Raw genomic sequence first — 18,104 nt, 5'->3', positions numbered from 1 at the left:
AGCTGCCAGTCTGCAAGGAGCTGCCAGTCTGCATGGAGCAGCCAGATCCGTCAGTCTGCCAGGATCCGCCAGTCAGCCAGACTCTTCCAGATCCGCCAGACTCTTCCAGATCCGCCAGTCAGCCAGACTCTTCCAGATCCGCCAGACTCTTCCAGATCCGCCAGTCAGCCAGACTCTTCCAGATCCGCCAGTCAGCCAGACTCTTCCAGATCCGCCAGTCAGCCAGACTCTTCCAGATCCGCCAGTCAGCCAGACTCTTCCAGATCCGCCAGTCAGCCAGACTCTTCCAGATCCGCCAGTCAGCCAGACTCTTCCAGATCTGCCAGTCAACCAGACTCTTCCAGATCCGCCAGTCAACCAGGATCTGCCAGATCCAACTACCTAACTGAGCTTCCTCTCAGTGCTGAGCTTCCTCTCAGTCCCGAGCTTCCTCTCAGTCCCGAGCTGCCCCTCAGTCCCGAGCTGCCCCTCAGTCCCGAGCTGCCCCTCAGTCCCGAGCTGCCCCTCAGTACCGAGCTGCCCCTCAGTTCAGTGGGGTTCTGGGTGAGGACTACTAGGCCATGGTCAGCGGCGAGGGTGGACTATCATAGGACGCGAGGAGGAGGGATTAAGACATTAATAGAGTGGGGTCCACGTCCCGCGCCGGAGCCGCCACCATGGACAGACGCCCACCCGGGCCCTCCCCTATTGTTTTGATGTGCATCCGGAAGTCCGCACCTTAGGGGGGGGGGGTTCTGTCACGCCCTGGTCGTAATATATTGTGTTTGTCTTCATTTATTTGGTCAGGCCAGGGTGTGACATGGGTTTATTGTGGTGTGTTTTGTCTTGGGGTTTTGTGGGTGTTGGGTGTGTGGCTTAGTGGGGTTATCTAGCAAGGTCTATGGCTGTCTGGAGTGGTTCTCAATCAGAGGCAGGTGTTTATCGTTGTCTCTGATTGGGAACCATATTTAGGCAGCCATATTCTTTGAGTATTTCGTGGGTGATTGTTCCATTCTCTGTGTTTGTGTTCACCAGATAGACTGTATAGGTTTTCACGTTCCGTTTGTTGTTTTTGTATTGTTCGTGTTTTTTCATCGTCATTAAACATGTCTCAAAATACCACGCTGCATTTTGGTCCGCTTCTCCTTCACCAGACGAGAACCGTTACATTAGGATCCCCATTAGCTGTTTGATTCTTGAATTTGTTCTGGATTTGGGGATTGAGAAAAGACCCCTGGTAGCATGTCTGGTGGGGTAAGTGTGTGTGTCAGAGCTGTGTGTTAGTTGACGATGCAAACAAATTGGGATTTTCAATACAATAATGTTTCGTGCCGACACAGGTGGTGAGGGTAGGCAACAACACATCCACCACGCTGACCCTTTACATGCTGACCATCATCACTTACACTACCGTTCAAAAGTTTGAGGTCACTTAGAAATGTCCTTATTTTCAAAAGAAAAACACATTTTTTGTCCACTAAAATAACATCAAATTGATCATGAATACAGTGTAGACATTGTTAATATTGTAAATGATAATTGTAGCTGGAAACGGCAGATCTTTTATGGAATATCTACATAGGCGTACAGAGGCCCATTGTGAGCAACATCACTCCTATGTTCCAATGGTACGTTGTGTTGGCTAATCCAAGTTTATCATTTAAAAGGCTAATTGATCATTAGAAACCCTTTTGCAATTATGTTTGCACAGCGGGAAACAGTTGTTCTCATTAAAGAAGCAATACAACTGGCCTTCTTTAGACTAGTTGAGTATCTGGAGCATCAGCATTTTTGGGTTTGATTACAGGCTCAAAATGTCTAGAAAGAAATACCTTTCTTCTGAAGCTCGTCAGTCTATTCATGTTCTGAGAAATGAAGTCTATTCCATGTGAGAAATTGCCAAGAAACTGAAGATCTCGTACAACGCTGTTTACTACTCCCTTCACAGAACAGTGCAAACTGGCTTTAACCAGAATAGAAAGAAGTGGGAGGCCCTGGTGCACAACTGAGCAAGAGGACATGAACATTTACGATACATCACTGTATTTCTGATCTATTTGATGTTATTTTGATGGACAATTTTTTCTTTCTTTCAAAAACAAGGACATTTCTAAGTGACACCAACATTTTCAATGGTAGTGTAGTGTCCCTCCTGTACTCCCTGTTCACCCATGACTGCAAGGTCACGCATGACTCCAACATGACCATTAAGTTTGCTGACAATACAATAGTGGTTGGCCTTGATGATGATGAGAGCTTTTAGGGACGAGGTCAGTGATCTTGCAGTGTGGTGCCGGGTCAACAACCTCTCCCTCGACGTCAACAAGGCAAAGTAGCTGATCATGGACTAGAGGAAATGGAGGGCCAAGCACGCCCCCATGCACATCATTGGGGCTGGAATGGAGCGGGTAAAGAGCTTGACATTTTCCCGGTGTCCACATCACTAAGGAATTAAGATGGTCCACACACACCAACACAGTCAGGAAGAAGGCACGACAACTCCTTTCCCCCTCAAGAGGCTGAAAGCTCTAGGCAGAGCTTCATGCCACCTAGCACCTCTATACCAGATGGTGTCAGAGGTACAACCTAAAAATTATCAAAGACTCCAGCCTCCCAAGTCATAGGCTGTTCTCTCTGCTACTGCACGGCAAGTGGTACCGATGAACCAAGTCTGGAACCAACAGGACCCTGATCAGCTTTTACCCCTCATGTGCCACTTCTACAGTTATTGTATGTGCCACATCTATCTTATTGCCTTGTCACTTTATCCCTACCAAATGCACTGTCGTGACTCTCTCTTTGCTGAGGTTTTAAGGCCGTGGATCAGCTTGGCAAATAGCTGACAGATAGCCAGACCCCCCCCTCCCCCACCCTCTCTCCCACAGGAGAGGAGAGGGGGAAGTTGAGCCGGTTTGGCCACCTTAACACCAGGTCATAAATTGTCAGCTGCAAAAGGGTATTTTCACCTTCTAGTATTGAGATCAGAATGTGCTATCGGTAGAGAGACTTTTGCCGCCAAAACCTTTTTCTCCAAAAAGTAAACATTGTAGCATTTTTTCTGACATCCGAATGCTAAGAATGGTCATATTGTTTATAATTTTGCTATGTCATTAAGTATGGTATAACGAAATAACCAACTTGGAAAGTGTACACAAGTTTACATCTAAATGTTGAATAAAATATATGATTAAGTATGAGAGTATTTTGGTGAAGATAGGAATGTGATTTTAGTCTTCATATAAACGTTTTGCTAGTAAGTAACTATGCACCAAGGGAGCACAGACATTGTGTCGGCATGATAGAACACCCCTTTTAACCAGAGTATAAAAAGCCTTGCTCACGAAATTTACAATCAGACCAGAAAACGTGAGACAATAGCCCAAATGTTTGAAATGGTGACACCAGCAGACAGCATGAGCTGAACTTTACAAAATGGTTGGAAACTCTGAAAACCAACATGAGGTGAGAAGATAACTTCCTCTACGAGACCAGAAACATTCAGTCTGCAGCTTTGCATGTAAAAGTGGTCCTAGAACTTTGACTAAAGACACAAGGTGGGAAGGAAGAAAACCCATCTCAGACATCACTGGTGCATCTTAGCCTGTTTTCTTTGAACACTCCACAACCAGAGAAGCTCTAAAACTAAAAAGGACATTGTGACCTCTGGTGGACAAGCCAAGCCTTACACCGAAGCATGAACTACAACTACCCTGTCCCCATAGAAGGGTTGATTTGTTCAACAGAGAGAGGACAAAAAAAAGACATCTACACATAAATAAACTCCCCTGGAAACAACATCTAACTGTCAACAGCATGTATTTTCCGCAAACTTAACATGTGTAAATATTTGTATGAACATAACAAGATTCAACAACTGAAACATAAACTGAACAAATTCCACAAACATGGGACAACAAAAATTGAATAATGTGTCCCTGAACAAAGTGTGGGGGTCCAAATCAAAAGTAACAGTCAGTATTTGGTGTGGCCACCAGCTGCATAGGCTGCACCTCCTCATGGACTCCTCATGGACTGCACCAGATTTGTTCGTTCTTGCGGTGAGATGTTACCCCACTCTTCAACTAAGGCACCTGCTAGTTCATGAACATTTCTCGGGGAATGGCTCTAGCCCTCACCCTCCAATCCAGCAAGTCCCAGACGTGCTCAATGTGATTGAGATCCGGCCTTTTTGCTGGCCATGGCTGAACACTGACATTCCTGTCTTGCAGGAAATCACTCACAGAATGAGCATTATGGGTGGTGGCATTGTCATGCTGAAGGGTCATGTCAGGATGAGCCTGTCGGAAGTGTACCACATGAGGGAGGAGGATATCTTCCCTGTAATGCACAGCGTTGAGATTGCCTGCAATGACAACAAGCTCAGTCCGATGATGCTGTGACACACAGACACAGACCATGACGGACCCACCACCTCCAAATCAATCCCGCTCCAGAGTACAGGTCTCGGTGTAACGCTCATTCCTTCGACGATAAACGTGAATCCGACCATCACCCCTGGTGAGCCAAAACCGTAACTCGTCAGTGAAGAACACTTTTTGCCAGTCCTGTCTGGTCCAGCGATGGTGGGTTTGTGCCCATAGGCAACGTTACCGGTTGATTTCCTGTGAAAACCTGCCTTACAACTGGCCGAAAAGCCCCCAGTCCAGCCTATTGCGGACAGTCTGAGCACTGATGGAGGGATTGTGCATTCCTGGTGTAACTCGGGCAGTTGTTGTTGCTATTCTGTACCTGTCCCACAGGTGTGATGGTCAGATGTACCAATCCTGTGCAGGTGCTGTTACACGTGGTCTGCCCCTACAAGGACAATCAGCTCTCCGTCCTGTCTCCCTGTAGCGCTGTCTTAGGCATCTCACAGTATGGCATTGCAATTATTGCCCTGGCCACATCTGCAGTCTTCAAGCCTCATTGCAGCATGTTCACGCAGATGAGCAGGGACCCTGGGCATCTTTCCTTTGGTGTTTTTCAGAGGCAGTAGAAAGGTCTCTTTAGTGTCCTAGATTTTCATAACTGACCTTTATTGCCTACTGTCTGTAAGCTGTTAGTGTTTTATCAACAATCCACAGGTGCGTGTTCATTAATTGTTTATGGTTCATTGAACAATCATGGGAAACAGAGTTTAAAACCTTTTTGGGATAGGGGGCAGCATTTTCACTTTTGGATTAATAGCGTGCCCAGACTGAACTGCCTCTTACTCTGTCTCATATGCATATTATTAATAGTATTAGTAGTATTGAATGATGTCTGTGTGTATAACCTGTTATGGCTGCAATCCCGATACCGGGATCGATATGACAACTACCAGTGAAAATAGAGGGCGCCAAAATTCAAACCACAGAAATTTCATAATTACAATTCCTAAAACATACATGTCTAATATAATTTTAAATACATTGTTGTGGTTAATCCCACCAAAGTGTCCGATTTCAAATAGGCTTTTCAGCGAAAGCACTACAAACGATTATGTTAGGTCTCCACCAAACCACAATAAGCACAGCCATTTTCCAGCAAAATATAGCAATCGGAAAAACCAGAAATAAAGATAAAAATAATGACTAACCTTCAATTATCTTCATCAGATGACACTTATAGGACTTCATGTTACACAATACATGCATGTTTTGTTTGATAAAGTTCTTATTTATATAAAACAATTCTGAGTTTACATTGGCGCATTAGATTCACCAGTTCCAAAAACATCAAGTGATTTTGCATAGCCACATCATTCAACAGAAATACACTTCATAAATGTAGATGATAATATAGTTATACACATGGAATTATAGATATACCTCGCCTTAATAGAACTGCTGTGTCAGATATAAAAAAAACTTTACGGAAAAAGAAATGCATGCAATAATCTGAGATGGAGCTCAATTTAAAAACACCACAACCGCAAAGATAGCATCAACATAAACAAGACATTACATGATAAAAATTCCTTTACCTTTGATGATCTACATCAGAAATCACTCCAGGAATATCAGGTCCACAATAAATGTTTGTTTTGTTCGAAAATGTCCGTTATTTATGTCCAAATACCTTCTTTTGTTAGAGCATTTGGTGTACATATCCAAACGCTAATTCTGGTCAGCGTTATATCGGACAAAAACGTCAAAAAGTGATATTACCGGTCAAAGAAACATTTCCAACTAAGTACAGAATCAATCATTGGGATGTTTTTAACATATCGCTTCAATAAAGTTCCAACCGGAGTATTCCTTCCAGTCTTCGTGAGCCATAGAACGCAAGTGGGTACCATGAGGAAAAAGTGCAATCACAAAATGGCTGCTTGAAGGACAGCTGATATATTCTGCTCTCATTCACTCCCACAACAACATAGAAGCCTCATTATAATTTCTCAACATAATTTGCAAATAAATTCATAAAAAATCCTACAATGTGATTTTCTGGATTTTTTTCTTCTCATTTTGTCTGTCATAGTTGAAGTGTACCTATGATGAAAATTACAGGCCTCTCATCTTTTTAAGTGGGAGAACTTGCACAATTGGTGGCTGACTAAATACTTTTTTTGCCCCACTGTATATATATATATAAAAATCTATACTGAATACTTATATTCATAAGTATTCAGACCCTTTGGAAAGAGACTCAAAATTGAGAGCAGGTGCTTCCTGTTTCCATTCTACAACTTCATTTGAGACTGCCTGTGATAAATTCAATTGATTGGACATGACTTGGAAAGGCAAACACCTGTCAATATACACCTGTCAGAGCAAAAACTATGCCATCAGATCAAAATAATTGTACGTAGAGCTCCGACACGAGATTGTGTTGAGGCATAGATTTGGGGAAGTGTACCAAAATATGTCTGCAGCATTGAAAGTCCTCAAGAACACAGTGGCCTCCATCATTCTTAAATTGAAGAACTCTTCCTTGAGCTGGCTGCCCGGCCAAACTGAGCAATCGGGGGAGATGGATCTTGGTCAGGGAGGTGACCAAGAACCCAATGGTCACTCTGACAGAGCTCTAGAGTTCCTCTGTGGAGATGTGAGAATCTTCCAGAAGGACAATGAATCTTGCTGCACTCCACCAATCAGGCCTTTATGGTAGAGTGGCCAGACGGAAGCCACTCCTCATTAAAGGTATATGACAGCCCACTTGGACTTAGCCAAAAAGGCACCTAAAGACTCTCAGACCATGTGAAACAAGATTCTCTGGTCTGATGAAACCAATATTGAACTCTATGGCCTGAATGTCTAGCGTCACATCTGAAGGAAACCTGGCAACATCCCTATAGTGAAGCATGGTGGTGGCAGCATCATGCTAAGGGGATGTTTTTCAGTGGCAGGAACTGGGACACTAGTAAGGATCGAGGGAAAGAGAGATCCTTAATGAAAATCTGCTCCAGAGCACTCAGGACATCAGACTTGTGCGAAGGTTCACCTTCCAACAGGACAATGAACCTAAGCACACAGCCAAGACAACGCAGTAGTGGCTTCGGGACAAGTCCTGAATGTCCTTGAGTGGCCCAGCTGTAACCTAACAAAATGTGGAACATTAAAGGGGTCTGAATACTTTCCAAAGGCACTGTATCTACCTCAAAAACCACATAGTACTGCACATCGATTCGGTATTGGTTCTCCTTGTATATACAGTGGCTTGCGAAGGTATTCACCCCCTTTGGCATGTTTCCTATTTTGTTGCCTAACAACCTGGAATTAAAATATATTTTTGGGGGGTTTCTATCATTTGATTTAAACAACATGTCTACCACGAAGAAAATGCTAAATATTTTGTATTGTGAAACAAACAAGAAATAAGACAAACTGAACACTTGAGCATGCATAACTATTCACCCAACCAAAGTCAATACTTTGTTGAGCCACCTTTTGCAGCAATTACAGCTGCAAGTCTCTTGGGTTATGTCTCTATAAACTTGGCACATCTAGCCACTGGGATCTCTGCCCGTTCTTCAAGGCAAAACTGCTCCAGCCCCTTCAAGTTGGATGGGTTCCGCTGCTGTACAGAAATCTTTAACTTCTTTTGGCTGGGGGGCAGTATTGAGTAGCTTGGATGAATAAGGTGCCCAGAGTAAATGGCCTGCTCCTCATTCTCAGTTGCTAATATATGCATATTATTATTAGCATTGGATAGAAAACACTCTGAGGTTTCTAAAACTGTTTGAATGATGTCTGTGAGTATAACAGAACTCATTTAGCAGGCCAAAACCTGAGAAGAAATCCAAACAGGAAGTGAGAAATCTGAGGTTGGTAGATTTTCAACACAGTTCCAATTGAAATCCCATTGAGATATGAATGAAGTTGCACTTCCTAGGGCTTGCACTAGATGTCAACCGTCTATAGAAATTTGAACGAGGCTTCTACTGTGTTGTGGGACTGAATAAGAGCAGAATGAGCCATGTGTCTGGCAGTCAGCCATTTCCTGGTCATGCGCATTCCACATGATATCCACTGGAGTTCAGTTGCTCCTCAAGACACAAAGGAATTCTCCAGTTGGAACTTTATTGAAGATATATGATAAAAACATCCTAATGATTGATTCTGTACTTAGTTTGAAATGTTTTTTCAAGCCATAATATAAGTTTTTGTCAGACTTAATGCTCGACCAGAACGAGCGTTTGGATATGTATATGAAACGCGCTAACAAAAGGAGGTATTTGGACATAAATAACAGACATTATCGAACAAAACAAACATTTGTTGTGGACCTGGGATTCCTGGGAGTGCATTCAGATGAAGATCATCAAAGGTAAGGGAATATTTATCATGTAATTTCTGGTTTCTTTTGACTCCAACATGGCGGCTAATTCTATTATTTTTCTGAGCGGCGTCTCAGATTATTGCATGGCTTGCTTTTTCCATTAAAAAATTAAATCTGACACAGCGGTTGCATTAAGGAGAGATGCATCTATAATTCCATGTGTATAACTTGTATTATCATCTCCATTTATGATGAGTATTTCTGTTAAATCAATGTTTTTGGAACGAGTGAATGTAATGCGCCAATGTAAACTCAGATTTTGATATAAATATTAACTTTATCAAACAAAACATACATGTATTGTGTAACATGAAATCCTATGAGTGTCATCTGATGAAGATCATCAAAGGTTAGTGATTATTTTTTTCTCTTTGTGCTTTTTGTGACTCTGGCTGGAAAATCTTTGGCTGGAAAAATTGCTGTGTTTTTCTGTGGCTTGGTGGCGACCTAACATAATCGTTTGTGGTGCTTTTGCTGAACAGCATATTTGAAATCTGACACTGTGGTGGGATTAACAACAAGATAACCTTTAAAATGGTATAAGATACATGTATGTTTGAGGAATTTTTATTATGAGATTTCTGTTGTTTTGAATTTGGCAACCTGCACTTTCACTGGCTGTTGTCATATCATCCCGATAACAGGATTTCAGCCCTAAGAAGTCATACCACAGATTCTCAATTGAATTGAGGTCTGGGCTTTGACTTGACCATTCCAAGGCATTTAAATGTTTCCCCTTAAACCAATCGAAAGTTGCTTTAGCAATATGCTTATTTTCATTGTCCTGCTGGAAGGTGAACCTCCATCCCAGTCTCAAATCTCTGGAAGACTGAAACAGGTTTCCCTCAAGAATTTCCCTGTATTTAGTGGCATCCATCATTCCTTCAATTCTGACCAGTTTCCCAGTCCTCCCTCTCTTTGCTTTCTCTTCCTCCCTCTCATCCTATTTTTACTTCTCCCTCCATTTAACATTGGTTCAATTCCTCCTGAGCTGCTAGCTACATGATTTATGAAACACTCGCATGATATAAATAACACAATGTATAACATCCTTACCTTGCCCACATACTGTGGGTCTGATCCCATGTACTCCTCCAGCACAAAGAACTGGTTCCACACCCATCCCCTCTTGACTCTCTGAAACCCAGATGCCCCATTCCTCATCGAGCCCGCCAGGCTCCTTGGATTCTCCTTTCCCAGTCTGCTCCTGCTCAGTGGTGGACCTGGCGGGCGCACTAAAGACAGGGAACCTTTGTCGAAGACAAACCAAAGGAACAGCAGCAGGCAGTTCCTTGTAAGCATTGGAGGTCTGTGAGGTTGAGGTCTCCAAGGTAAAGTCCCACAGACGGAAAGCCAGATCAACAACTGTAAGAACCAGAGAGTTGAATCAGAGAGTGTTGGGGAGACTGGACTGGATGCAGCCAAGATGAGGAGCCTCTGGCCTGGTTAGTTTGCCTTTCACGCTCAACGATTAATGGAGCTCATCACCTGGAAGAGAGAAATCAGAAAGAAACGTTAACATCCTTTCTGTATCCTATATTTCAATGAGTCACCTGTTGGATAATGGCAGTGGATTTATACAACACTGGACTCCATTTACACAAACACAGAAAACAATGTTTGAGTATAAAAGAGAAACTCATTTTGAAATAGTAATTTCTGTATTTTTGGCACTGTCAAAATGTCACCTTGAGTATCACAGAGTATGGAAATAAATGACTATGGATGATCTTATAATCATGTCATAACAATTCACATTCATATTCCCCAGAATACATCAAAACAACTAATCTACAGAGGCAACCTTGTATTGCATTTCCAATGACATGCATGATGGATAGAGACGGATAGAGATAGTTATCAAATCAGTGTCTGGACTGCCCATACAAAACACTATGGTCCCAAACGATCCCTTCAAGCCCAGATCTCTTTCTTCCCTTCACCCACTCTCATCCTGCGTATATAGCCCACTACTTTTGAACAGGGCCCATAGGGGTCTGATGAAAAGTAGTGCATCATTTAGGGAACAGGGTGCCTTTTGGAACGCATGCCACACAGCTACTGTATATCTCCAGAGAACAGAGTTCTCTTCAGCTTTGACAACCAGCTGCCACAGAAGATTGTTCCCCTTGCTGCAGACTGTAATTTGACAGCTTTCACCCCTTAGAATGAAAACCTCCGGAGATTAAGAACAAATAATCCAGCTCCTGTGCAATTGAATATTTAATATTGAGTTTGTCCTGATATGATCTAGATACTGTATGTCTGTTTCCAGTGTATTTTCATTTAAATGTCGTTTGAGCTATTGGTGATGGTTTAGAATTCCAAGTGTGGTGAAGTGCTTATCTGGTTGTAGGAGATTCAATTTGATCTTGCATGCCTGAATGTGTCTCTATTTTACTCTCATTTCTACTTTATCCAGGATATTTTTTTAGATAACAGTGTCAAGCAGGAGTTTGCTTTTCAGCAAGCATCACTGTATACATGTTGCCTACTGATACAACCTCAAAAACTCTTGATAATTGCCTGTTAAGAAACATGCCAAGGTACAACTGTATCATGTTTTCTGGTTTGCACGCACTACACTGTAGGCTATGTTGCAGGTGGCTAGTACCTCTGATGGAATAGAGAAACTATGCCTTTATCATAGATATTCATGCTCTATCCATCAAAGCTCTAAACTTCAATTGAGACCAACCATAAGGAATAAAGATTGACATAATTTATAAAACAAATGTAGCGTTCTTTGTCGTGAGAAAGAGAGGAGGACCAAAATGCAGCGTGATTATCGATTTTAATAGAATACTTTAACAACGAACAAAAACAATAAACCCACAAAATAAACAAAGACGAAATAGTCCCGTTACGTGAACACAAACACAGGAACAATCACCCACACCCCACAATACAAAACAGGCTACCTAAATATGGTTCCCAATCAGAGACAACGACTAACACCTGCCTCTGATTGAGAACCATATCAGGCCAAACACATCGAAAGAGACAAACTAGACATACAACATAGAATACCCACTCATATCACACACTGACCAAACAACGCAAACTATGGTCAGAGTGTGACAACGAGAAGTAGATTTCACCTCTTTGTTTTATAAAAGGGAGATCACAATTTAGTTGAGGAGGCCTCTTTTTGGTTTAGCAGAGTGCCACATGAAAACAGCTTGATGAATAGATGACATTACCTGTCCCACTGAATTCCCAATCGTTCCAATTACACAATGGAATACAATCTTGTATTGTGCATCCAAATGACAACCTATTCCTTACATTGTGCAGTGATTTGACCAGCGCCCTGCGGGCACCATCTTGGAAATAGGGTGCAGTTGTAACCTTCCTAAAAAACACCAAACAAAATGAGATTCTGTAAAAAAAACGCAACTTCTATACAGCTAGACTTTTTTGTAGCAGGTTAGGAAAACTTACGCAGCAGGTTAGGATAATTAACATAGCAGGTTAGGGACAGGGTTAGGAGTGAAAATGATCTCGTAGTACCAAACAGGTCCATCAGATTAGCTATTTGCTGTTCCGTGATCTTAAACGGAGTTGTACAATTGAATTCGGGCTTATGTCACGACTTCCGCCCAAGTCGGTTCCTCTCCTTGTTCGGGCTGCGTTCGGCGGTCGACGTCACCGGTCTTCGAGCCATCGCCGATCCACTTTTCATTTTCCATTTGTTTTGTCTTGTTGTCCCGCACACCTGGTTTACATTCCCTCATTATTCCATGTGTATTTAACCCTCTGTTCCCCCCATGTCTGTGTGTGGAATTGTTTGTTGTTACGTGTATGTGCATGTCAGACTGGTTTGCGCCGGGTTATGTCAACCCGTATTTAGTTTATTGTTCGTAGTGTCGTGTGTCTGTTCGCCGTAAGAAAGGGCTCCGTTTGCTACCCAATTCTGCTCTCCTGTGCCTTCCCTGCAGCCAGTTACGCATATCCTACAGCTTAGTAAACCGTGGCATCTCAGACCAGTGTCAACCACAACACCAAAAAACATATCAAACCAGTGTCAACAGAGAAAGCCAGTGTGTTAGTTTTTTCTGTTTGTCTCCCTTTTCTCCAATTATCACAGTCCGGTATTCACATCAACTAATGCATGAAATACAGTCTAACCCTGCTTTTATACTATCCACACTAAGAGATGCTTTACAGTGTTGATCCATTCATGGGCTAGTAGTAGCGTAGTATAATTTCATTGTGTTATCTCAACATTTTTGTACAATAGTCTATTGAAATAACCTTGAATAGCCAACCCGTGTTTTCTTCTGAATTCAGATAGAATGTATCAATGACTCCACTTCAACCACTCACAACTGCCAAAGTCAAAATCTAGAGTACTGTATATATTCCTGTTTTAGCTCAGAACCCTTCACAGACAAACAGTACATTCCTGCTGAACTCGACACACTTCAGCATAAGTGCTCTACATTATCCAATTGAGTCCACTCCAACAGCACCTGAATGCCTCAGGCAGTTGAGAATAGAAGACCATTTGGGCTAATTAGGCCCAATCATTGATCCAGTTAAGCAATTAAAATATTGGATTCAACAAAACCCAGTAAAATACTATTGTCCTTTTAGGCTCCTTTCCAAATATATTAGATATCGGCAAATAATTTTAACCAAACTTTTGCCATATATTAACTAATTTAGAGTGTTCAATGGATTCTATCACAGAGCCGTACAAATGAATCACCTGAATATGTTCAATGCCAATCATAAATTGAGCAATCATTTATACAATTTATACCTGAATTGCCCATGTGCTCCCTCTCCCTTGGACATACATAATTATTGCCCGATCTCTAAACAGTGTTACCCAGCGACAACTTTTACATTGTTAAAAAACATTTAGCTTAGATATTTTCTAGCTTCATAATGTTTCCTAAGTGTTCATCATTATGATTTCAGGTCAGGTCACAGAATTTTCTCTGCTGCTTCTTTTGTGTTAAATTACATTGTAAAATGCATGGACAGAAGGCAATGTGCTGCCCTTGTCATAGACCTGTCGAAGGCTTTCAACACTGTTGACCACTCATTATTAATTCATAGACGGTCTGAAATTGGCCTGGATCTGGCAGCCTGCTTTTGGTTTGAAAACTACCTGACAGACAGGATACAATGTGTATCTTCTGATCGTGTTAAGTAAGGTTTCATTGATATTACTAAAGGTGTCCCACAAGGGTCGATTTGTGCCCTGTACTTTTTTACATCTTTGTAAACAATATTAGTTTGTCTGTAAGAATTTGTAACCTCCACTTGTATGCGGACAATACTGTTGTGAAGGCTCTTTCCGAACTACAATCTGGCTTTTTTGATGTACAGAAAGATTTTGTTGAACTGAAATTGGTACTTAATGCAGGTAAAAATAAGTAAATGTATTTTCCAAAAAAGCTGAAAATGTATCTGATGATTCATGCTTATGTACATAGGACAGTGCCCACATTGATCGTGTCCCTACTTATACATATCTGGGTATCTGGATTGACGAAAAGCAATTCTTCCAAAAGCCTAGTGAGGTGGTAGTTAAGAAGTTGAGAATCAAAATGGACTTTCTTTATAGGAATAGGGCATGATTTTAATTAACTAGCAGAAAACACATCATTCAGTTGACATTCGTTCGGCTTTAGTCTATGGTGATATCATCTGTATTAATGCAGCCGCCACTGTATTGAAGCCATTGGGCGCAGTTTATCATTGCACACTATGCATTATTACGGGTGATAAGTTCAGTACACATCAATGAATTCTGTATCAGACCATAGGCTGGCCCTCTCTTAAAGCTTGAAGTTAAATGCACCGCTCTCTTCCAGTTTATAAAGCCCTCTTGTGCAAACTTCCGCCATTACCTTACTTCATTGTTAATTAAATTACAGACATATGAGTCACCAGACCCGATCACAGGGATGGTTAACTCTGGAGATTCCCTCGGTCTCCACTGATTTAGGTAGATCTGCATTTAGTTTTTTTGCACCTTACTTGTGGAATGGTTGGAGGATGGAGGTTTTGGTACGGATAGGGCAGTTCAGACTGGTTTATTACTTTTTTTTTACTGAGGAATATGTTAGATTTTCACGATCATGTTTTGTAATTTACTTTTCTTAAATTGATTGTAAATAGTGTTTGTTTTATTGAGTTGAAATTGTAAATATTGAGTTGGAATTGTAAAAATTGTGAATTTATACGATTGTGTGCAGGGCTTGCTTGAAAGAGGCCTTGGTCTAAATGGGATTCCCTGTTTAAAAACATTTGAATAAAATGTCTCTTTAAGAATTAATACGCCAGAAGTAAGAGGAGTAAAAACTCTAGGAAATATACTACGAATTGTCCATCAACAGTGGAGACAACTTGATTCAACACCTGGCACACACTCACTCTTTTGTCCCTTCCTAATGTCGTTATGAATAACATAATAACGTAGGCACCGAGGCTCTAATTTCATAACCACAGCCCTCATTGACACCATTGTCTTTGATTAATTTAATAGATTTGGAACACTGGTGTCAGAGGGAGGATATTCTACCAAGGTTAAACCCCCATACACACAGATTCGTTTAAGTTGTTACTGTCACTAAAGTAATCTGAAAAGTTCCCCTTGCAGAATCAGGAGTAACAATCTCGACATGAGGTCAGTCCGTTGATCAGACAGGTCACTCCTCATTTCACGAAGACCTAATAGAAAATGACTGTTCCCATAATTCCTGAAAATTGTGTCTATGCTCCACAGTTAGTTCCTGGAAGGTATTTGATTTGATGCATATTTAATAAGATAAGTTCATTACCATGTGTCGGCCCTCTGTGCTGAGCCTTGACCTACTGTGTCTGCCTCAGATAACACCACACAGCCGCTGACAGCATTCTTACACATCGCCTCCCATAATCAAGGAACATATGGCTCACCGAGCTGCTGGCACAGATTAGGAACCGTAAGAGACTCCCTCGGAAAGTTATTAGTTGTGAAGGCCGTTGTGAACATAACAATCAGATAAACAGCATATATTTTATTTTTATGATATATACGGTGCATTCGGAAAGTATTCAGACCACTAAAATGGATTTAAAAAATATCTTCCTCAATATACACACAATAACCCATAATAACAAAGCAAAAACAGGTTTTTAGAATGTTTTGCACATTTATTAAAAGTATAACATTTACATAAGTATTTACAACCTTTACTCAGTACCTTGTTAAAGCACCTTTGGCAGCGATGACAGACTCAAGTCTTCTTGGGTATGACGCTAAAAACTTGGCACACATGCATTTGGGGAGATTCTTCCATTTTTCTCTGCAGATCCTCTCAAGCTCTGTCAGGTTGGATGGGGAGCGTCACTGCACAGCTATTTTCAGGTCTCTCCAGAGATGTTTGATCGGGTTCAAGTCTAGGCTCTGGCTGGGCCACTCAAGGACATGTCCCGAAGCCACTCCTGTGTTGTCTTGGCTGTGTGCTTAGCGTCATTATCCATGTTGGAAGGTGAACCTTCGCCCCAATCGGAGGTCCTGAGAGCTCTGGAGTATGTTTTCATCAAGGATCTCTCTGTACTTGGCTCAGTTCACCTTTCCCTTGATCCTAACCATGTCTGACCATGCCTCTGAAAAACTTCCCCACAGCATGATGCTGCCAACAACATGCTTCACCGTAGGTCTGGTGCCAGGTTTCCTCCAGACGTGATGCTTGAAATTCAGGCCAAAGGGTTCAATCTTGGTTTCATCAGACCAGAGAATCTTGTTTCTCAGCCTTTAGGTGCCTTTTGGAAAACTGCAAGCGGGCTGTCATGTGCCTTTTACTGAGGAGTGGCTTCTGTCTTGCCACTCTACCATAAATGCCTGATTGGTGGAGTGCTACAGAGATGCTTGTCCTTCTGGAAGGATATCCCTTCTCCATAGAGGAACTCTGGAGCTCTATCAGAGTGACCATTGGGTTCTTCGTCACCTCCCTGACCAAGGCCTTTCTCTTCCAATTGCTCAGTTTGACCGGGCGGGCCAGCTTTAGGAAGAATCTTGATGGTTCCAAACTTATTCAATTAAAAAATGATGGAGGCCACTGTATTCAATGCTGCAGAACTGTTTTGGTACCCTTCCCCAGATCTGTGCTTTGACACAATCCTGTCTCGGCGCTCTACAGACAATTCCTTCGACCTCATGGCTTGTTTTTTGTTCTGATATGCGCTGTCAACTGTAGGACCTTATATAGACAGGTGTGTGTCTTTCCACATCATGTCCAATCAATTGAATTTACCACAGGTGGACTCAAATCAAATTGTAGAAACATCTCAAGGATGATCAATGGAAACAGGATGCACCTGAGCTCAATTTCGAGGCTCATAGCAAAGGGTCTGAATACTTATGTGTCTCCTGACCCCTCCTGTCTCAACCTCCAGTATTTATGCTGCAGTAGTTTGTGTCGGGGGGCTAGGGTCAGTTTGTTATATCTGGAGTACTTCTCCTGTCTTATCCTGTGTGAATTTAAGTATGTTCTCTCTAATTCTCCCTTTCTCTCTCGGAGGACATGAGCCCTAGGACAATGCCTCAGGACTACCTGGCATGATGACTCCTTGCTGTCCCCAGTCCACCTGGCCATGCTGCTACTCCAGTTTCAACTGTTCTGCCTGCGTCTATGGAATCCTGACCTGTTCACCGGACGTGCTACCTGTCCCAGAATATTATTTGACCATGCTGGTCATTTATGAACATTTTAACATCTTAGCCATGTTCTGTTATAATCTCCACCCGGCACAGCCAGAAGAGGACTGGCCACCCCTCATAGCCTGGTTCCTCTCTCCTCTCTGGTTCCCCTCTCTCTTTCTTCCTAGGTTTGGGCCTTTCTGGGGAGTTTTTCCTAGCCAACGTGCTTCAACACCTGCATTGCTGCTGTTTGGGGTTTTAGGCTGGGTTTCTGTACAGTACTTTGAGATATCAGCTGATGTACGAAGGGCTATATAAATACATTTGATTTGATGTATGTACAGTGGGGAGAACAAGATCTTGATACACTGCCGATTTTGCAGGTTTTCCTAGTTACAAAGCATGTAGGAGTCTGTAATTTCTATCATAGGTACACTTCAACTGTGAGCGACGCAATCTAAAACCAAAATCCAGAAAATCACATTGTATAATAATTCAGTAATTAATTTGCATTTTATTGCATGACATAAGTATTTGATACATCAGAAAAGCAGAAATTAATATTTGGTACAGAAACCTTTCTTTGCAATTACAGAGATCATATGTTTCTTGTAGTTCTTGACCAGGTTTGCACACACTGCAGCAGGGATTTTGGCCCACTCCTCCATACAGACCTTCTCCAGATCCTTCAGGTTTCGGGGCTGACGCTGGGCAATAC

The 18,104-nt window shown here is 42.0% G+C and overlaps 1 protein-coding gene across 4 annotated transcripts in view; it reads right to left on the bottom strand.

Annotated features, from left to right (window-relative positions):
- LOC135518574 (cadherin-12-like) overlaps nucleotides 1-10,123 on the bottom strand; it is a 126,157-nt gene extending 116,034 nt beyond the window's left edge. For all 4 annotated transcript variants that reach the window (XM_064943741.1, XM_064943742.1, XM_064943740.1 and 1 more), the window contains exon 1: nucleotides 9,799-10,123. In XM_064943741.1, the coding sequence (XP_064799813.1) occupies nucleotides 9,799-10,044 (246 nt within the window). In that variant the 5' untranslated portion in view covers nucleotides 10,045-10,123. The remainder of the gene's footprint in view (nucleotides 1-9,798) is intronic.
- Between the last annotated feature and the right edge of the window lie 7,981 nt (nucleotides 10,124-18,104).

Source organism: Oncorhynchus masou, chromosome 28 (genome assembly GCF_036934945.1).
Source record: "Oncorhynchus masou masou isolate Uvic2021 chromosome 28, UVic_Omas_1.1, whole genome shotgun sequence".
Classification (NCBI taxonomy): domain Eukaryota; kingdom Metazoa; phylum Chordata; class Actinopteri; order Salmoniformes; family Salmonidae; genus Oncorhynchus; species Oncorhynchus masou.
The sequence above is the reverse complement of the archived record's forward strand: the minus strand, read 5'-3'. Positions and strand labels throughout refer to the sequence as shown.